This window comes from Mustela erminea, chromosome 8 (assembly GCF_009829155.1).
Source record: "Mustela erminea isolate mMusErm1 chromosome 8, mMusErm1.Pri, whole genome shotgun sequence".
Lineage (NCBI taxonomy): Eukaryota > Metazoa > Chordata > Mammalia > Carnivora > Mustelidae > Mustela > Mustela erminea.
Genome location: NC_045621.1, coordinates 2,518,542 through 2,540,930, shown reverse-complemented (window position 1 = coordinate 2,540,930; position 22,389 = coordinate 2,518,542). Strand labels below are relative to the sequence as shown.

General features: G+C 41.9%; 1 protein-coding gene across 1 annotated transcript in view; it reads right to left on the bottom strand.

Annotated features, from left to right (window-relative positions):
• Positions 1–22,389, bottom strand: part of ANKAR (ankyrin and armadillo repeat containing) — a 64,021-nt gene that overhangs the window by 16,337 nt on the left and 25,295 nt on the right. Inside the window, exons 11-16 of the mRNA XM_032354141.1 lie at positions 19,796–19,900; positions 16,309–16,550; positions 11,964–12,132; positions 5,851–6,092; positions 4,535–4,688; positions 4,289–4,450 (exon numbers count right to left, since the gene is read on the bottom strand). Coding sequence (XP_032210032.1) covers positions 4,289–4,450; positions 4,535–4,688; positions 5,851–6,092; positions 11,964–12,132; positions 16,309–16,550; positions 19,796–19,900 — 1,074 coding nt within the window. The remainder of the gene's footprint in view (positions 1–4,288; positions 4,451–4,534; positions 4,689–5,850; positions 6,093–11,963; positions 12,133–16,308; positions 16,551–19,795; positions 19,901–22,389) is intronic.

The window sequence follows — 22,389 nt, the reverse complement described above, 5'->3', positions numbered from 1 at the left end:
GGCCACCTGGCGATGGACAGACATTGACTACATGAATATTCTTGACTCAGCTGGCAGGTCTTGAATGCCTAACTCATCAGGAACTGAGGTAAAAAGTAGAGTTAAAAAGAGAAATTAGAGGGTGCCTGGGTGGTTCAGTCAGCTGTGTGTAAAGCTTCATCTCAGTTCAGGTCTTAATCTCAGGGTCTTAAATTCAATCCCTGCATTGGGCTCCACGTTGGGCATGGAGCCTACTTTAAAAAAAAAAAAATGGAAGAGGAATTAGAATCTTTGCCTCTAAGGTGTTTATATTCTATAAGGGAAGCAACTATTTAAATACATGATTGCAGTACATGCAATGGGTGCTTTAACAAAGATACAGAAAATACACTTGAAGCACAAAAAAGGGATTGCTAATCTCAGAGTAAGTGGAAATGGAGTAAACAGAGATTTTGAAGAGTGAAGGTGCTAACGTAGGTCCCCCCCAAAATGAATATTTTTAATAATCATGATTATGATAACAATGATGGTAGTGTGATAAAATGAATACCATCCCATCTCTGACTAAATCTTCACATATTAATAATGGGATGAAACTCCACTAGGTTAGGAAAAGAAGCACTATGAGCCGTAGGCTGAACAATTCTCAGAGCTCACACAGCGCTAGGAATGGTTTATGCTCTGTGGCCAGAGTTCAGATTCCTCATAATTCAGGGGATTATATAAGGAATTAAGTCCTTGGAACGATATCATCTTAATAGTGGAGTTAAGTTAGTTCCACAGTAAAAGCTGCTCTAGAATTGTCCTAATAAAGCTTGAAAGCTAGCTGCAAATGGGGCAAACTGATCCCAAGATAACTGCATGCCAGAACAAAGCCTAACTCCCTTCAAAGAAAAACAAAAAAATTCAGCATCTATCAGTTTGCGATTCACAATGCCCAGCATTCAATCAAAACATTATGCATAATTTTAAAATAGAAAATATCTAAGATAAAATATATACAAGAATTATGTATTGGAAACCAGGAATCATTGCTGATTGATATTAAAGAAGACCTAAACAAGTAGAGGGACATAGTTTATAGATTGGAAGTCTTACTATTACAGAGATGCCTGTTCTCCACAAATTTGCTTATAGATTTCATGCAATTCCAATAAAAATAATAGATCTTTTTCATAAATTGACAGATAGATTTTTTTAAATTATATGGAATGGCAAAGGACCTAGAGTAGCCAAAACAACTTTGATAAAGAATAGCAATGTTGAAGGACTTATTCTTCCTGCTTGCATGATTTACTGTAAACTTTCAATAATTAAGACAGTGAGTATAACATAAAGATAGACAAATGAGTAAATAGAAGAGAATAAAAAAATCCAGAAATAACTCAGAAAAATTCATTGGAGGAAAAGATAATCTTTTCAATAAATGGAGCTGAAACAATTGGACAGCCATATAAAAAAAAAAAAATCTTGACCATATGCAAAAATTAACTCAAAATGGATCATATGTCTAAATACAGAAACGAAACAGAAAACCTTTGTGATCTTGAGTTTGGCAGGTTTCTTAAAGAGGACACATAACTTATGAACTAAATTTAAAATACCAATAAATTGGACTTCATCAAAATTAAAAACTTTTGCTCTTCAAAAGACACTGTTATAAGAATGAAAGGACACACTATAGACTGGGAATAAGCAAAAAATACATCTAACAAATGATTTGTATCTAGAATATATAAAGAATGTTTATAATTCAATAGGACAACACAATTTAAAAAACGGGCAAAATAGGGGTGCCTGGGTGGCTCAGGGGGTTAAGCCTCTGCCTTCAGCTCAGGTCATGATCTCAGGGTCCTGAGATCGAGCCCCACATCGGGCTCTCTGTTCAGTGGGGAGCCTGCTTCCTCCTCTCTCTCTGCCTGCCTCTCTGCCTACTTGTGATCTCTCTCTGTGTGTCAAATAAATAAATAAAATCTTTAAAAAAAAAAGTAAAAAAAAAGGGCAAAATATCTCAACAGAAACTTTACCAAAAAGGATATACAAATAGCAAGTAAGCACATGAAAAGATGCTCTGCATCATTAATATTAGGGAAATACAAGTTCAAACCATGAGATTTACTACATACGCACTCTAATGGCCAAAATCATCATACTAAGTGCTGGCAAGGATGTGAAGCTGTTGGAACTCTCATACACTACTAGTAAGAATGCAAAGTAATAGCACAACTTTGAAAAACAGTCTGGCAGTTTCTCTGTAAGTTAAACACACTCCTACTCAATGACCCAGGAATCCTACTTTTTGGTATTTACCCTAGAGAAATGGAAACATCTGTGTCTGTACAAAGACTTACACACAAATGCTCATGGCAGCTTCATGTACAATAGCAGGAAACTGGCAACAATCTAAATGCCCATGAGTGGGCACCTGGACAAACGGGTCATAGTATGTCCATGTGCATTCGCCAGGCTTGCCAGAGGAACAGCGTGTGTATGCATGTGGGGAGGCAGATCATAACTACAGGTATCATAAGTCATAAAATCATCCATCACACCACACAATGGAATATGACTCAGCATTTAAAAAGTGAACACATATGCATAAATATCAAAATAGCTATGCTGAGTGAAAGCAGCAAGAAAAAGGCACATCTGTATAATCCAGTTACAGAAAACTCTAGAAAATACAAACTGATCTACACTGATAGAACACATCAGTGTTCTCTGGGGACGGAAGCACAAAGAGGGGGATTCCAAAGGCACACAATGAAACCATTTGGGGTGATGACTACATTCATTTATTTGACTACTGTGATGGTGTCACAGCTGAATGCACATGTTAAAACTCGCCAAATTGTATGGTTTAATGTATTTTCATATTTTATTCTATTGTATATTTTATTTAAATATTTTATTGTGGGGCTCCTGGGTGGCTCAGTTGGTTAAGCGTCTGTCTTCAGCTCAGGTCATGATCTCAGGGTCCTGGGATCAAGTTCCACATGGGTCTCCCTGCTCAGCAGGGAGTCTGCTTCCCCCTCTGCCTCCACCCGCCGTGCGCTTGCGCTTACACAAACATGCTCTCTCTATGAAATAAAATCTTTAAAAATAAATAAATATTTTATGGTATGTAAAATATTTCAATAGGTCTTTAAAAAACCCACATTTAAAATTTTCCGGGCATGCAAAGAAGTAGGAAAATATGATTCATAATCAGGAAAAAATATTGGCCAGTAGAGACCCAGAAATGATACAGATGCTGGAACTCATTACAGGGACTTTAAAACAGCTATTTTAAATACGTTACATATGTTCAAGAGTGTAGAAGAAAAAATGAACATGAGGAGGAAGAAAAAGGGAGGTGTGTGTGTATGTATAACCGCTCTAAACCAGTAAATTTGAAATCAAGAGTTTTCCTCCACAATTCTCATGGAGATCCCCTTGTCTGTGGCAAATGTAGATGGTTTGTAGACAGCTTCGAAGTGAAGTAATGAGAAGAAATTGCACATTTGTGCATGGGCATTTACACACACACACACACACACACACACACACAGTAGTTTTGTATAGATGTTGTCATCTATTAGAATTTTAGAAACCTCTATAATCTATACCATAGGTTCTGGCTAAAAAAAAGAAACATTATTTTGTCTGACTGACTGCCTTGGAGCTTTAATGAACTTCAGCAAAGTAGCTTTTTCAAGCAAGGAGAAAAAAATCTTTTTGGAACCAATTCCTACATTCTTCATTCAGCTAGACTATTTTTTGAGGAAATACAATCAACTACAAATAAAGATTTTTTTTTCTTATGTATAAGAAACAGTCTACAATCTGCTTCATGCATTCAAGAAGGTCAGCAAAGAACTTCAATGTTCCTTTTTGGTAGCTCAATCACTGACAATTCTATAGACTCTTATAGACAACCCCAACTGTTAGTTCCTTTGCAATGAAAGGAACAACTAGACTTACTGGCCACTTTTATTTTTTAAAAAAAGATTTTATTTATTTACTTGAGAGAGAGAGAGATCACAAGTAGGCAGAGAGGCAGACAGAGAGGGAGAAGCAGGCTCCAGGCTGAGCAGAGAGCCCGATGTGGGACTCGATCCCAGGACCCTGAGGTCATAACCTGAGCCGAAGGCAGAGGCTCAACCCACTGAGCCACCCACCCCACTTTTACTCATTAAGGTCTTAGAGAAATAAATAACAATGATAAGCCTTTTATAGATTGAGTATGACTTAGGGCTTTATCAGTGGAGACAGAGAGGAAGGGAAGTATCTTACTGATAATTTAAGAATTGAGAAAAACTTCACAAACCAATACAAATGGACCCCACGGCTCTGATGACACTCAGAAGTGTGCCTTCAGCGATTTTACTAATCCTCAGTAAGCGAACCAATGGGGCAATGCCATTGCCCTCGCAGATCTGATTCTGATGCATCCTGCTGTCCTTACTTAGGGCTATGACTGCCTCACCTCCTGGTCAAGAAAAGCAAGAAATATGTCGGCTACTTCAAGGTTCTGCTCTACATGGTGCCGATTTATGCACAGGAAATAACTTACCCACGTACTGCATTTTAGCTGATGGTGACAAAAGCATATTTATTATAAAGTTGTATCCGATCTGTTCTGCCATGTACTTCTGCTGTTTCAGGGTTTGTCCTGCCAAGGCCCAAAGGGTCACAGCTCCTTGTTCCTTAACATCTGTTTGAAATGCCTATTAAAAAAAAAAATTCCATTCTTCCAATGCACATTTAAAAAAATTTTTTTATTTCCTTTCAGCATAACAGTATTCATTGTTTTTGCACCACGCCCAGTGCTCCATGCAATCCGTGCCCTCTATCATACCCACCACCTGGTACCCTGACCTCCCACCCCCCGCCCCTTCAAAACCCTCAGATTGTTTTTCAGAGTCCATAGTCTCTCATGGTTCACCTCCCCTTCCAATTTCCCCCAACTCCCTTCTCCTAACTCCCCATGTCCTCCATGCTATTTGTTATGCTGCACAAATAAGTGAAAACATATGATAATTGACTCTCTCTGCTTGACTTATTTCACTCAGCATAATCTCCTCCAGTCCCGTCCATGTTGCTACAAAAGTTGGGTATTCATCCTTTCTGATGGAGGCATAATACTCCATAGTGTAGATGGACCACATCTTCCTTATCCATTCGTCTGTTGAAGGGCATCTTGGTTCTTTCCACAGTTTGGCGACCGTGGCCATTGCTGCTATAAACATTGGGGTACAGATGGCCCTTCTTTTCACTACATCTGCATCTCTGGGGTAAATACCCAGTAGTGCAATTGTGCACATTTATTGAACATTGTAGGGATGTTTTCTAAAATATTCATTCTAAGGATGCCTGGGTGACTCAGTCGGGTAAGTGTCCAGCTCTTGGTTTTGGTTCAGATCATGACCTCAGGGTCATGAGTCAAGCCCCGTGTCAGGCTCCACACCAGGCATGGTGTCCACTTGAGATTCTTCCCTGACCCCCGCAACAGGCTCGCACACTCTCTCTAAAACCAACCAACCAACCAACAAACAAATAAGTAAAATCTTTAAAAAAAAGTTCATTTAAGAATTCGTTTTAGGGACGCCTCAGTGGCTCAGTCATTAAGCCTCTGCCTTCAGCTCAGGTCATCATCTCAGGGTCCTGGGATCGAGTCCCGCATTGGGCTCCCTTCTCAGTAGGAAGCCTGCTTCTCCCTCTCCCACTACCTCTGCTTGCTTGTGTTCCCTCTCTCGCTGTCTCTCTCTGTCAAATAAATAAAATCTTAAAAAAAAAAAAAGAGTTGGTTTTAGTTTTCTTCTCACTTTACTAAATTCAGTATTGAATACTTTGTCTAAGAAATATGACAAGTTATCATAAAATTCCTACCTTGAGGAGTTTTAAAAGATATTTACTTAATGATTGTTCCAGAAATGCTCTCTGTATATACGGGTTGTAACTAGCCAGTGATTCCACAGCCATTGCTCCCTTCACTTGGACACTAAGTTGTTTCCCTTTAAAAAGAGCCACCAGAGGAGGAATGGCTCCCTGCAGAGCAATGGCATCCTGAACATCCCTGTTGTCACGGGCAACCTCAGCGATGGTGGCAGAAGATACAGCCTTCAGCACATCTTCAAATGAATTCAAGAAACAGTGAAACAAACTTTTTAAAAATACAAAAATGCAACTTATCATTAGATTCCTTATTAACAAAATCCAACTTAGAGCGTGTATAGAAAATAAGAGAAATAGGAATAAAATTGTCCAGATTCTCCCAACCCAAATGCAAGTATTTCCTTTAGTCTTACTCACTTTTTAAAGGAAAAGATATTTAAGTAGTGTTACAGACATATTTAACATAATTGTACTATAAGCACAATATCTTACATTTTAATTTACCAGTAAAACATTTTCTCATTCTTTATGAGCATCAGTGTCTCCCAAATGTTCCATTAATGAGTGTATTACATTTCCTTATCCGTTCACCTTTTAAAAAAATAGATGTCATTTCCAACTTTTCACTGTTAAACAATATTTAGGAGAAATCTTGGCATGAAAGTTATTTTTCTTCCTGGATTTTCCCTTAGTATATAGAGTCCCAGGTATTATTGGAATAATTTAATATATCACAGTAAACTAGTTTCCAAAAATGATAATTTCATAATTTCATTTCACTGTACATTTTTAAGTATAGATATCGATACCAGCATTAAGAATAAATACATACATTTAGCTAATTTGATAAGCAAAAAACTTTGTCTCTTTTTATTTCATATTTTTGGATACTGTTGAATTTAAATAGTTTCATACATTCTTATTAACCAGTTGTATTTGTTTTCTTTAAAACTTACAGAAAATTTACAAAAGTCCAAGAACTCCCTCAAGACTTTTTTTTTAGCTTTTTCTTACTTTCTGTCATGATGTTTCAAACTTACCACATACCTGCTCTGCTCCAGCCCTGAAATGAACCATTTCTTCAAGTTCTCTTTTCTTTTAATGACGAATGGTACTTAGAAATCAAGATTTTTGGGTACTAGATATGTTCATTTCTACTGAAATATCATTGCTTCTAGACTCTCCAAGCAGACAAAACTAGGAAAATAAATATGCTTCCAATTTTCCAATTCCAGCCCAACCCTACAGGATTCTTTATTGCCTTCCCATAGTCTGTATACTTCTTTTCACAGTGAGGCCACAATACTATCAACGTATTTATTCATTTGTTCGGTTCTACAATACTCAGAACACAGGTTCAGAGCCGTTTCACCCATATCACTATGAAATACAAATCCAAAATATGTTTGCAGTTATCTTTTTTCCTCCTCTAGACTGAGATTATATAATGAAGTGCTATGTTCACCCATTTTGGTTTTTTTTTTTTTTTTTAAGCAGGGTCCACACCCAGTTTGGAGCCCAATGTGGGGCTTGAATTTACGACCCTAAGATCAAGACCTGATCTGAGATAGTCAGATGCTTAACCGACTGAGCCACCCAGGTGCCTGTGAAGGGCTATGTTCAAAAGTCACAGGTTATTAATTTTTTTCTTCTTTTAAAGTCTTCATGTGGGGTCCCTGGGTGACTCAGCCAGTTGAGCATCTACCTTCGGTTCGGGTCATGGTTTCAGGATCCTGGGATCAAGGCCCCTGTTGGGCTCCCTGCTTCTCCCTCTCTCTTTTGATCTCTCTCAAATAAATAAGCAAAATATTTTTTAAAAATAAAAAATAAAATCTTTATGTAATTCATTTGAAATCTAGTTGGGTTCATTTGTTTCTGCTTGTTTTAAATTTTAGTTTTCCCCCAGTAGCCTTATAGATCTAATGTGCTTTTTTGTAATATGTAAGACACACGTTTCCCAAAGTCAAAACTGTACAGAAGGTGTCTTTGTATTCAATTGGGCAGACTCAAAACCTAATGCTTGTGCTTTCACAGACTATTCAGGTTAGTTCTCTCTATTAAGGCCGATTGTTCATATATGTGTGTGTGTATGTTTCTGTGCATGTGTGAGTGTGCCTGTGTGTGTGTGTGTGTGCATGCGTGTGTGTGCATATCACATATCAAATATATTAACTTTTTTTTATGAATATTTTCATCATTCAATCATTTGTTTTCTCAGCAAGTACTTTATTGAGGAGCTACTACATGTCAGGCACTGTCTTAGGCACAGAGAAACAGTGATGAACTGACAAGACAAAGTCCTTGAACCTTGTGGGACAAGCCAAAGGCCAGAAGAATGAAATAGCAATATGTTCCACACTAATTCGGAGTAAAATAGGGAAGTGACAGGAAGTGATGGGAAGGTCATTTCTATTCGGAATTAGGTTAGAAGGGCATATAAGCTATGACAGAAATTTGGGCTTTATCTTAGGTGACAAAGAACAAGTGAATGATTTTAAAAAGGGTAAAAATGTGATCAACTTTGCATTTACCTATATAACTCTAGTAATACTTGGAATGTTAAACCCAGTAGGTTACTAAAATTAAGAGAGTGGGGGGGGGATCATTTTTTAACCCTGTACTGCTAAGTCAGTCCAAAAAGTGGAAATTCCTATACTCAGGTGTGTTGCTCATTTCTTCCATAAAAGGAATAGTGAGGGAGTGCCTGGGTGGCTCAGTGGGCTAAGCCTCTGCCTTCAGCTCAGGTTATGATTTCAGAGTCCTGGGATCAAGCCCCACATTGGGCTCTCTGCTCGGCGGAGGGCCTGCTTCCTCCTCTCTCTCTGCCTGCCTCTCTGCCTACTTGTGATCTCTGTTTGTCAAATAAATAAATAAAATCTTTAAAAAAAAAAGGAAAAGTGAGTTACAAAATTTCTTAATTTGGAGAATCAGTAATCACAAATGCATGACTTGGGTTCTTTTGGCACTATTTTTTTTCCCTCTTTTCTTGAAGCAAACTTTCCAACAGTGAGGCTGAAGTTTTGATCTATTTGACTCCCGTGTCTACTTACCAACTGGATCCAAATTCTAAAGGGAGAGGGACTATCTTAGCGCCTCAATAGCCCAAACTGTCTCCAATGCTTAGAGGAAAAGCAGGGACTCAGTTAGAGAGCCAGCAAGAGTAGATTCAAACCACAACGAAGTTCTAACAGTAAATACAACTGCTTAGGAGAGTGTGGTATATTAAAACCAACCAACCAACCAACCAACCAACCAAGACAGACCGAGAACAGAGGCTGAGGAACCCCATCTTTAAGAGTTTAGATGGAGTTGGTCTGTATAAGAGTTAAGAATGGAGATGGTCTGTATCTCAAGTTCCTGTGAACTGAATTCCGAAGTTTTCAGATTCTGGAAGGTCCTGACCGCAGGTACTGTCTCTCACCGAAGCCCGCGGGAGAGCGGTGGGCACACCTGCCATGAGCCGTGCCAGTGCTCAGCCTAGGAAGGATGACGAGCTCCATAAGTTTTGCTGACAGTTTGCAGTTGAAAAGCATTGTGTGTACTTTCTGTACAGCTTTCTACTTCCACGGTGGGGTCCTGCGGATCCTAGTCAGTAACACAGAGCAGGACGACCGAGGGCCAGAAGAAGGATGAACTCTGAAGCAGCACAGGGATGAGGGTAGGCGCGCAGCAGAAGGTGGCAGAGTAAGAAATAAGCAGCTGAAGACGGGTGAGGCAACGGCTTACACCCAACCAAAGCCGGCAAGGGAGGAAGTCCCAGAGCCAGGGGTGAGACTAAGGAGATATTAATAAATCCGTCGTCTCAAGAAACTGCCCATGACTCTGCTCTGGGGCCATTTTACCTTAATGCATGAAATCTTAGAGTTGGTGAGAATGGTTAAGATGATACTGGAATTAATAAAATTCCTTTTTGAACCCCTACACATGAACAACCCAGCTAACAGCCAAGAGAATTATTTGTTAAAGCACTAAAATTATAAATGAGGCATTTATAAATTATAAATGAAGAGAAAAAAATTATTAACCTTTTTCCACAAAATTATCTTCCTTGGAATGAGGAGATAAAATAGATTACAGATTAGGATAAGTTACATTCAGTAAGATAAGACAAGAGCCCAAAAGAAACAATTTCAACAATTTATTTCTACAGTTTTCTTTCATGCATTTATTTACTGTATTTGTTCAAACAGCCTCTATAATTTGTGCTTTGCTCTAGCATCTAGGATTTGGAGGATGAAAACGGATAGGGAAAACTAGTCCCTGTCTTTACATTTTTTTAGGGGGGGGATGGGCAGAGGGAGAGGGCGAGAATCTTGAGGCAGCTTCACACCCAGCACAGAGCTGGACTTGGGCTCAATCTCACAACCCTGAGATTAGGGCTTGAACTGAAATCAACAGTTGGATGCTCAACTAAATGAGCCCCCCAGGCCTGCCCTGCTCTGTCTTTACATTTTAATTAAGGAGATAAGACAGAAATAATAAAATAAAGAACAATTATAAACAAGTAAAAAATTCTATGGCTGAAATAAGCATTTTAAAAGCTGGCTCTCTCGTGCTTTTTTTTTAAACTTCTCTTAAAAAAAAAGAATTTTATTTATGTATTTCTGTGAGAGAAGAGAGCATGAGCAGGGGAGCCGCAGGCAGAGGGAGAGGGAGAAACAGGCTCCCCACTGAGCAGAGAGCCCTAAGTTGGCTCGATCCCAGGACCCTGAGATCATGACCTGAGCTGAAGGCAGATGCTTAACCCACTGAACCACCCACGTGCTGCTATAATGCTATTTTTAAAATTTATTTTTATAATGCTATTTTTAAAAACTGCAGTACAATGTTGTATCAATTTCGACTGTATAACACAGAACATAGTGATTGGATGATTCTATGCATTGTCTCTAACGCTGTTCTTAAAAATGATACAGTTGGGGAACCTGGGTGGTTCGATTGGTTAGTGTCTGTCTCTTGATCTCAGCTCAGGATCTCAGGGTCCTGAATTCAGGCCCTGCACTGGGCTACACAGTGGGTGTGGAGCCTACTCAGGAAAAAAAAAAAAAAAAGATAAAGTAGAGCCTAGTTACTGATGGGGCTGATTAGAGCAGATGACCTTGGGAATTTTAATGAAGGGAAAGGACTTCAAATGATTTCCCCATACGAGAGGGGTTCTTAGAAGATGATAATTTTTTAAAAGATTTTATTTCTTTGTCAGAGAGAGAGCACAAGCAAGGGGAGTGGCAGGCAGAGGGAGACACAGGTTCCTCACTGAACAAGGATCCAGATGTGAGACTTGATCCCAGGACCCTGGAATCATGACCTGAGTGAAAGGCAGACACTTCACTGACTGAGCCAGCCAGGTGTGCCCAGCAGACCCGAATTACTAACTCTGAAACACTAAGGTAAGAGCAAACTCTGTGCGACACCCCCTCATCCATACCCCGACTGACATGCTGACCAACGTATTTTTTCTATCTTTATTCCTGGAAAACTAGAACAGAAAGATGATAAACTGAGGAAGAAAAATGAGCAAGCTTTCCCCCATTTTTTAATCCCCTCAAATTTGGGGAAAACCATGGAATTGAGGCTTACCCTGTTACATGTCTGCTCACTGCAATGAACTAATTCCTACAGAACCGAAGAGACCGCCCGCAGTGCAGACCAGAGCTCCCTCACAGCTTGTGGTGCTCTTGTGCCGATACGTAATTCAGAATGTGGTAATTGGCCTAATGACATGATGACCTAGAATTCTGATATCCAATATCTAACAGCGAATCTGAAGCTTTCATGGCAACTTATATATGGTTCCCAATGTGTCGTTCACACAAGGAGTTGTCTACTCAAGTCCCTGGGTGTACTAACTGCATTCTTTTCATGATTTATGCCAGTATTTCCATTTATTAAAAAAGAAGTCTAATTAAACTTCATTTTTAAACTGTAACTCTGAGAGTTAATTCCTTTTATAAACCAGCATTTGAACTTGAGTGTTTTGGGTATTTAGTTTACATTATACATGTGTAGATCCATTCTAGGACATGCATTCCTACTGGACAAGTCCAACCTATATTTGCTTCAGTTCATATATCTGATCGCTTAGAAATGAAACAGAAATTGAGACTCACCTGAATCAGAACTCAGAAATGTGATAAGATATTGGATGCCTTTATGGTCTCTCACTGCTCTTTGGTTTTGTTCATTTCCCATACATAACACCCGTATACAGTTCATTACATTTATTAGCACATTTTCTATGTCTAACCTCAAAAGACTTATCAGAGCTGGGATTCCATTCTAAAAATAAAGGAACAAAAATTAATTGATGGGCATGTGATATGATAAGCTCTGGTGGTATACACAACTAATGAACTGTTGAACACTGCATCTAAAACTAAGAGTATACTATATGTTGGCTGATTGAATTTAAATTTAAAAAACATCGAATTTTATAAGATTTATTCAGTCTTTGTCTAAAAACATAAGTCCATAATCTCTCTCACTATAAGTATCTGTTTATGTAGGAGAGAATGCCCACAAACAAATATGTCTACCGGTATGTCACATTAAATGACAGTTAATATAAGTTTGAGCATAAAGTAGCCTCCTCTACACCAAAGTAAAGTTCACTGTAACACTTAATAAGTCTCTAAAAAGTAAAGCAACTGATTAAGATTAATTGAATACACTGCCAATTTGGAAATATTCACCATTGCAGACATTGTACTGGTAATTGGTGATTATATTTGTGCAACACTAAATATTTTAAAATGTGAATATAATTTCTTAATTTTAAATGGAATAAAGATGGCATTTCCCTCTATTAACAGAAATAATGCAAAAGTATTAAGATCAACAGAAATGTAATCTCATTTTCAATAAAAGCAGGAGACATCTACAATGTTGAGTCGCAAACAGTAGGTGTGAGTTACCAGAAGAGAGGAGCGAGATAGCCCATGGCCACTGTCCACAGGAAATGTTAGCAGAGCACAGTTTTCCTAACAAGCCTCTACCTTGAGGGGCAGAAAAAGAAACACACAATTCTCGGTCTGAAACAACAGGAATGGGTATGCAGGATGGTGGCAGGCTCTTTCCTGGGTCTATTGAGCAAAAAATTTCAAAATTTAAGGGAAGCAAAGATTAGCATCGAATCATACTGACAAGACATGTTCGGAAGAAGTAATCTGGTGGTGGGTACAACGGAAGAGACGGACTCCGCATTGTGGAGGGAACGGAATCTACATTGTGAAGTACTATGCACCCGTCTCTGCTGGCTCAGGGAAAAGGAAAGCAGAAAGGACCCACGCACGCAACTCCGTGGCATAATTCATAATTCATAATTCTCTTCATATATGTTCTTTCCCACATATACTTCCTGCAAATAGCCAGACCAGAAAGAACTTACCTCATTCAAAGACGAGTAATGATCATAAAGGAACTAGAACAGCGTCTGTCTAAATATATTTAAGAAAAAAATAGAAAAACTTATGACAGATGAAGAATGCTCACCAAAAAATATTGTCACAAAATAGATGAAACTGTGACCAAAAGTGGTATATTATTGTCAATGAAAAAAATTAATGAGGCAATCGCTTCTATAAAACAGTAATGCACAGGAGAGACATCAGAGCTCAGGAAAGGGTTTTTTTTTTTTTGAGATGGGGAGAAGAAGCGAGAGCTGAAAAAGCTCAGTAAAGATGTGGAGAAATATAAAAACCAAATTGTAATCAACACAAAAATAAATCGATGCTGAAAAACATAGCAAGTGACATGATTGGATTGAGAAAAAAAGAAAAATGAAATAAATTGAAGAGTGGACAAGGATGAGAACCAAAGTGACAACGACAGAATACAGAATACAGACAGCTACCCGAGACAGGAACAGGTGATACAATACACAAATAATTGGTGTTTGCACAGACAGGTGGTCCTTTAATTCAGATCAATGAATTCAGTGGTCAGTATTTGACTTTCACCTTACGATAGCTTTGACAGGATTGATCATTTTTTCCTCTTTGAAACACCTTCTTCACTTGGCTGATAGGACAACAGATTCCTCAGGCTTCCTCCTACCTCGCTGGCCATTCTTTCTTAGTCTCTTTGAGGTCCCTCAAGATCTTTCAACTTTCCAACACATCCTGGTGACTCAACTTTCAAAATGTAACACAGAATGTGATCACTTCTCATCATTTCTACAATTATTGTTCTGGTCTAAGACATCATTACGTGTCATCTGGATTACCGACCTGTCATGTGGATTACCGACCTGTCATGTGGATTACCGACCTGTCATGTGGATTACCGACCTGTCATGTGGATTACCGACCTGTCATCTGGATTACCATTACAGTTTTTAAATCAGTCTCGCAACATCCACCCTTGCCTGCCTATTTCAGAACAGAAGGTAAAGTGATGTAAATCTCTCCATGGAACTTCCCAGAACAAAACTGCTCAGTGACTTGACACACTCAGCACAGAAGCTAAGGTGTCTCACAGTTGCCCGCACAGCCTCACGTGACAGTGCACCACCGCCCGGCTGAGCATCTCCCTTTTCCCTTCCCTCTGCTACCTTCGCTTTCCCGCTGTTCCTTGAACATTCCAGGCACATCCTGCCTTCCCTTAACTGTGCACCGTCTCCTCTGCCTAGAGTTCTCTTCTGGACGGAAAAGGATGGCACGCTCCCCCACCTCCTTGAGGTCTGTCCTCAAATGCCAACTGCCCCTTCCCATTTCCCTGCTTTACTTTCCTCCTAACCACTTCTGCTCACCGAACGTACTATGTATTTGGTTTATCTGCATCGTTTATTGTCTTGCTACTCCCAGCTACAGCTCCATGACACTGGAGTTCGGTCTGTTTCACTCACTGCTGTCACCCAGCATCTAGAATAAAATTTGCCATCTAAGAAACCCACAAAAAGTACTCGTGTGTATGGACTAAGACTACTACAGGAAAAAAAAATAATTAAACATACGAATTAGGAAAACATTCCAAAAATAAAAGATGAAGAGACGTGTTGAGCAGTTATAGCAGATCCCAGGAAAAACAGGTAACTACTGTTGATGTGTCAGTCCTGGACTTTAAAGATAAAAAGAGAAAGAAAACACTGACCATCCAGTAGAAGATTAAAAAATAAAATTAACAAAATGACAGGACTACGATTAAGCGTCATGTCAATCAATGTAAATGAGCCATACTCAAAAAAAGTGAATGACAAAGCAAAACTTAGCTATACTGTATACGAGGACACACTTATCCTAACTCTGGCTAATTGTCAGATTAAGTGGAGATTTCGGAGTTCTACATAAAGATTAACTCTAGAGGTGGGCCCAGGGCATCCCTATTTCTAATACATTTTCCAAATGATAACAAACCAACCAAAAGGAAATGACTCAAAAAGTTAGAGCGGGTGGGCGACGCCGAATTACTCCTGAGAACACAGAGGAAACCGAGATCACGGACGACTCCGGACCCGACAGAACCGAGGCCGGGGTACAACGCTGACCAAACGGCACCTGTTGTCGCGAACAGCTCCGTCCACGGGAGGAGGCGTCGCCGGACGAAGGCCACGAGGACCTTCCGTGGACAGGAGCAGACACTGAGGTGGCTTTACTTGGGGACACACTGCGGGGCGGAGGCGCTGCGGCCACCAGAGGGGACTTCCCGGCGCACCGTCGGGCCACCGCGTCCAGCCAGAGCCGCGCGGCCGCGTGTCTCCGGGAATCTCGCGGACACACGACACCCCGGCGCTGAGGAGGTCGCGGCCGCCCCCGTGTCGCCGCCGGGGACAGCCTCACACGTGCTGTCGGTGAGACGCGGTGCCCCGGGCCCCTTGCGCGCCCACCCGCGCCCGAGCGCGTCGAGCCGGTGGCGGCTCCTGCCCCGAGCCACTGCCCGAGGGTCCCGCGGCCGGTGGTCCCGGGAGGCGCAGGAGCCTCCCCCGCCCCGCAAAGAGCCCTCGGGCCGGCCGCCGCCCACGGGGCGCGGTTCTGAAGCTGCAGGTTCTTCCGGAGCGAGGCAGACCCGGCGTGCGGGCGCGGGTGCGGGTGCAGGCGCGGGTGCGGGCGTGGGCGCGGGCGCGGGCGCGGGTTCGGGTGCGGGTGCGGGTGCGGGTGCGGGCGCGGGTTCGGGTGCGGGCGCGGGCGCGGGCGCGGGTGCGGGCGCGGGCGCGGGTGCGGGTGCGGGTGCGGGTGCGGGCGCGGGTTCGGGTGCGGGCGCGGGCGCGGGCGCGGGTGCGGGCGCGGGTGCGGGCGCGGGCGCGGGCTCCGTGCGGGGAATTCGCGGCGGGACCGGCCCGCCCGGCCGGAGCTCAGGGCCGCCGCGGCTTCTGGCTCACGCGGGCCGGGGCAGGTCGGGTCCCGCCGCCGTCCTCCCGCCCGAGCCCGTCCCCGGAGACCCCCGGGCGCGTGACGCGGACCCGCCCAGCTCCCCTCGAGGGAACCGTCCGGCGCAGCGAGGCTCCGCGAGGAAACGCACGTGTCTGGCAATGACGTCCTTGTCCCCGAGCCGGGCGGCGTCGTACAGGACCAGGGCGCAGCGGGAGTGCAGCGCGGGCTCGTCGGTCGCCAGCAGGTGGATCAGCGCCGGGACGCCCCCGGCCGCCACGACCGCGCGCACCACGCTGGCGTGCGTGCAGATGTTACTCAGCAGCCCGACCGTCTTGCACTGCAGTTTTATTCGGGAGCCGCGCAGCAGGCTGATTAAGGCCGGAATGGTGCCTACAGTGAGGAAGTCGAGAAAACACCGAGTTACTTGAAAACGTTCAGAGTTAGGATGGTTATGGCCGTGGCCATTTAAACAATTAGCAAGTCGTTCTATGAAATCTTTATAAAATTACTTGAAACTATATGTGTACTTTTCTGGCTTCTCTACGATTCAGGCAGCTCTCCTCGCGCGCGCACGGGGTAGTCGCAGCCCACGAGCCCACGGTGCACGGAGGCCCCTCAAAGCCTTGCAACCGCGGACTTCTGGCTGAGCACGATGGAAGAATAAATTCTTTGAGCATATGACAGAGTTCAGTTTTGGTATTTCATCCAATTTTTGTGATGTATTTGTGCAATTGTTTGAACATTTTATTACTTTTTTTTTTTTTTTTTTTTGCAAACAACTGAAAACAAGTGTTGAATTTAGTAAAAAAACAACTTTAGCTTCATGAGTAACTATTGGTTCAAGGATGGAGATCACCAGCTATGGTGAAAAATAAAATCTCTGGCTTCACCTGATGGTTATGTATCAGTTCCGTGTGAAAGATCTCACAGAACACCCCCTAGAGCACACTGGAAATGCCAGAAAATATAACGGGTATAATTAGCCTTTTATTTATTTACCGACCTGAAATTAAACGACTTATCTATGGTTCCCTTTTCAGACACAGAGCTTTGTGTACATGTTTCTAGGAACACTAAAGGTTGGTTTTGGGTGCTACCTGTATTTTTTATTCATTCCTTTATTCATTCCACAAATATTTATAGAGCATTTCGTATGTGTCCAATATCCACATCACAGCTGTGGATACTATACTGGACAGTGCAAATAGAACATACCATCATTTCAGAATGTTGTATTCTCAAAACAACCTAGTGAGGTAGGAATCATTTGAATAATGAGGAAATTAGGGTTAGAGAGGGCAAGAAATTAGCCTAAATTCTAAATGCAGGTCTACTTACAAACCCAGGACAAGAATGGCTATTTTTTAAAGTTTTTATTTGAATTCCAGTGAGTTAACATACAGTGTAGTATTCGTTTCAGGCATACAAGGCAGCGAGTGATTCAACATTCCATACAATACACAGTGCTCGTCACAAAAAACCCGCTATTTTTAATTTTAAAAATAAATTGTGTAAATACAGCATAGGAATAATTTCTAAGTGAAAGTACATATAAAAGGTAGAATAGGAAGTAATTTAATAACATTTTTGAGTTTATAAATTTTTAGAGAAGTGGAATTTAGAAAGTTTTTTGATCATGTCCAATTTTCATGTGAAAATAAAATAAAAAGTTATCAGAGAAAGACAAATTCTATATGATGTCACTTATATGTGAAATATATTAAAAAAAACCAAAATAAATGAATAAACAAACAAAAAGCAGACTCAGACCTCTCAATACAAAGAACAAACTGATGGTTGCCAGAGCAGAGGGAGGTGGGGAGAGTGGGTAAAAAAAAATAGGTAAAAGGGAATGGGAGATACAAGCTTCCATACGGAATGTATAAACCATAGGAATAAAAGGTACAGTGTAGGGAATATAGTCAATGGTACTGTCATAGTGTTGCATGGAGAAGACAAGGATAGACATTTTTCCAAAGAAGACATCCAGATGGCCAACAGACACCAGATGGTCCCCATCACTCATCATCAGGGAAATGCAAATCAAAACTACAATGAAATACCACCTCACACCTGTCAGAATGACTCACATTAACAACACAAGCAACAACGGGTGTTGGTGAAGATGCGGAGCAAGGGGAACCTCTGGTACTGTTGGTGGGAATGCAGGCTGGGGACAGCAACTCTGGAAAACCGTGTGGCGTTGTCTCAGAAAGTTACATGTGGAACCACCCTGTGGTCCCACAATTGCACTACTAAGTATTTATCCAGAGGATACAAAAACACAGATTCAAAGGGCTGCATGCCTGTAAAATACCAATCAGTGAATATACAAAGAAGATGTTTATAGCAGCACTGTCAACAATAACCAAATAATGGAAAAAGCCCAAATGTCCCATGACTGATGAATGGATAAAGATGTGGGGAGTGTGTGTGCAGCGTGTAAGTTGCTCAGCCGTCAAAAGAATGCAGTCTGGCCGTTAGCGAGGACACGGAGGGCGCTAGAGTGTGTTATGCTGAGTGAGATACATCAATCCGAGAAAGACAATTATCATATGACTTCACTCCTATGTGGAATTTAAGAAACAAAACAGACACAGATGAACACACAGGAAGGGGAAAAGAAAAAAAGGAGAGGGAAATCAGTCATAAGAGACTTTTTTTTTTTTAAAGATTTTATTTATTTATTTGACAGACAGAGATCACAAGTAGGTGGAGAGGCAGGCAGAGAGAGAGGAGGAAGCAGGCTCCCTGCTGAGCAGAGAGCCCGATGCGGGGCTCGATCCCAGGACCCTGAGATCATGACCTGAGCCGAAGGCAGAGACTTAACCCACTGAGCCACCCAGGTGCCCCAAGAGACTCTTAATGATAAAGAACAAACGGAGGGGTGATGGGGGGAGGCGGGTCGGGGATGGGCTGGACGGGGGATGGGCGTTAAGGAGGCACTTGCTATGAGGAGCAGCGGGTGTTGTATGGAAGTGATGAATCACTGAACTCTACTCCTGAAACCAATACTGCACTGTATGTTAACTAACCAGAATTTAAATAAGAATTTGAAAAAAATTGCATGGGGACAGATGGTAGCTACACTTATGGGGAACATAGCATAATATATGTATAGAGTTGTTGAATCACTAATTGTACATCTGGAACTAATATAACATTGTGTGTCAACTACGTTCAAATTTTAAAAATATATCGTTATATAATATTTATAAATTAATGTATAAAAATATTTATATCTATATATATTTGTCGGGTAAAGGAAGTGATCTTAGAAAAAAGAAAAATGGAAACTTAAAATCAAGTAAAAAGTTTCCTCTACAATTAAAAATAGATTTTAAGGGGCACCTGGGTGGCTCAGTCAGTTAAGCATCTGCCTTCAGCTCAGGTCGGGATCCCTGGACCTGAGCCCTGCACTGGGCTTCGGGGGGGGGGGGGCGTGGGGGGAGGGCAGCTTTCTCTTTCCCTCTGCAGCTCTCCCTCCTTTTGTTCTCTCACTCACTCTCTTGCTCTGTCTGCCTCTCAAATAAAGAAATAAAAGCTTAAAAAAACAGATTTTAAAGTGACTGAACAAAATTATAGCCCCACATAAAATACCGTAAGCAAAAGACAGTTAAGAGACTTTACATCACCTGCATCCAAAATGTATTTCCAGTATCCATCATTTGCTAAGCAAATTACTTCCAAGGACATCACAGCCATCATCCGTCGTTTATAGCTTTCACACTGCAACATTTCTGGCAAGTGTTCAACAGGAAAACACACGTTATAATTTTACAAGTAGGAATGACTGATCTGCTTTGTACAGGCCAAGTGAAGCTGTGCATGGAGATCACCACTATCACCACCAAATGCTGTTCATTAAATTCCCTCTGTGCACGGCCTTCGATGTGGTGCTGAACGGACAGCAAATGCCCACCGTCTCTAAGGTTTTATAATCTGTAGAGTTAGCACCACAAATTCTGAAATTTTTTATCTTTGGTCTGAATGACTTAGATTGACAGGTCATGAGGTTCAGATACACTGGGAAATCAGTGCACATTTCTCTTGCCTGACATCCGTTGCTGAACAAAATTTGAGTGTGGGGGGCACCTGGGTGGCTCAGTCCCTTAAGTGCCTGCCTCTTGGTTTCGGCTCAGGTCATGATCTCAGGGGTGGCGACTCTGAGCCCCACGTTGCTCCATGCTCGGTGGGGGGTCTGCTCGGGATTCTCTCCCTCTGCCCCTCCCCCCACCTGCATGCGCCCTCTTTCTCTAAAACAAATGAATCTTTAGAAAAAATTTTGAGTGTAAGTTTCAAGGATGGCAAAGTAAGCCACGTTATTGTCAATAAAAATTTAATACCCATTAGATCATATACGAAGTTTTGTACATTGCCTGAGGATAAAGAAGACATTTCAAAAAATCTTAAGTAACTTATACTCTAGACAGGAGATAATGCAAATAAATATATATGCTTCTAAACAACATCTACGATACAAGAAAAATAACCTTATGGAAGTATCCTTTCCTGGTCTCTCTTTTCCCAACCCCTTGTAATAGCAAATCTGGTCTAATCCTGCCTTTGCTAGATCACTCAAAATTTGGATCTCTTAACATTCAGCTGCTCTGCAGGAGCTAACCCTGGAGATGTCCAATAAACTGTGACTAATGCTTCCTTTCCTAGTCATGGAAGTGCGCTGTGTGAGCAAGGAGACCTACTCCAGGGCTCAAAGAGGCAATAGCCACACTCTCTCCGGTCATTGCTGTGTTCAGGTCAGTATCCGCACTTCCCAACAATGGCTGCAGGAAGGAGTGGCTGTTGGGAATTTTTTGTGCCATTAGGCTCTTCCTGTCAGGGGCTGGTTCCTCCAACTATTGAGGTATTTCAAATGAGTTATTCTCTTAAAAGTAACAGGATGGTCTTCTGAGTTCCTCCTAAGAAGCCTGGGATATGATGACACATACACATGCAAATAAGCATTGGAACCTCTCCAATATCTCGTGGCTGATGCGATTGGAATGTGTTCCCAGTACCCAGTAATCTCCAAAATCAGGTATTAAGTGCTTTTGAAACTAATTATTCAAACTTCTTGAGTCAGTGGAACGGAATTGAAAATCCTAAATATATCTTATCCCATCCTAAAATCAGTTGTTGGGAAAGCCATCAGTTTACATTCCCCAATTGGCTTCATTCTTGTTTTATTTTTATTTTAGTAAAATGATTCAGAGTTAAATATTACTGAAAGGCCTATAACAAAATATAGTGGTTCCCTGACTCACCCTCTCCATTTTTCTGAGTTCATCTCTCCAGATTTAACCACTTTGGACTCCTCTATACCTTCTGTGACTTACATATCTCCATATTTCTAAATACATTTATTTTTCCTGTATCGATTTTATCTTATTTTAATTTTTTAAAAAGATTTTCTTTCTTTGTGTGAGAGAGAGAGAGAATAGGCGGGGGGAGCGGAGGCAGAGGGGGAAGCAGGCTCCCCACTGAGCAGGGAGCCCGATGCAGGACTGGATCCCAGGACCCTGGGATCATGACCCGAGCCAAAGGCAGACACTTAACCGACTGGGCCCCCCGGGTGTCCCGGCGCCGTATCCATCTGAGACATCCTCGGTCGACTTCATGTTATGGTGCATGAGCAGCTCTTCCAGCACTGCAGGGCCATTTCCTGTCTCCCTTCCCCACGTTTATAGTATTCAGTTAAATTAATATTCCAGACTTACGTTCTCACGCCTGAACGATATTATTCACAGGTAAGCATTGCAAAGTACTACTGTTTTGGCTCCTTTCTTACTTCTATCTTTCCTGGAGGTAATAATTTCCTTACGTGATTTCATCTCCACAGGGTTCTTTGTACCTTCTGGGAGTGTCTCCCACGTTTTCCCTTTGGCCGGAGGACAGTGTCCATTCTGGGGCCTCCCTTGGCCGCCGTCTTTGAGATCCCCTTGCTTTTCTCTTGGGTCAGACTCCCAGTTTCCTGTTTGTTGAGAGTCCCTACGGTAGTAAATCTAGGTCTCTTCTGGCTAGCCTCAGCAGATAACATTCCCGACGGGCACTGTGGGTCCTAGAGCCCCAGGAGATTCACGGTGGAGGGCTGAGAAGTCCTCAGCTTCCCCACGTTAGCTCGGGATGACTTCTCCAGCCTGCTAAGGCCGCGTCTCGCTGTTCCCAATATTCTGTGGCTGCGGCATCTGTCCCCGCCGCCTCCTGAGTGTGTGTCTCCTGCTGTGGCCGA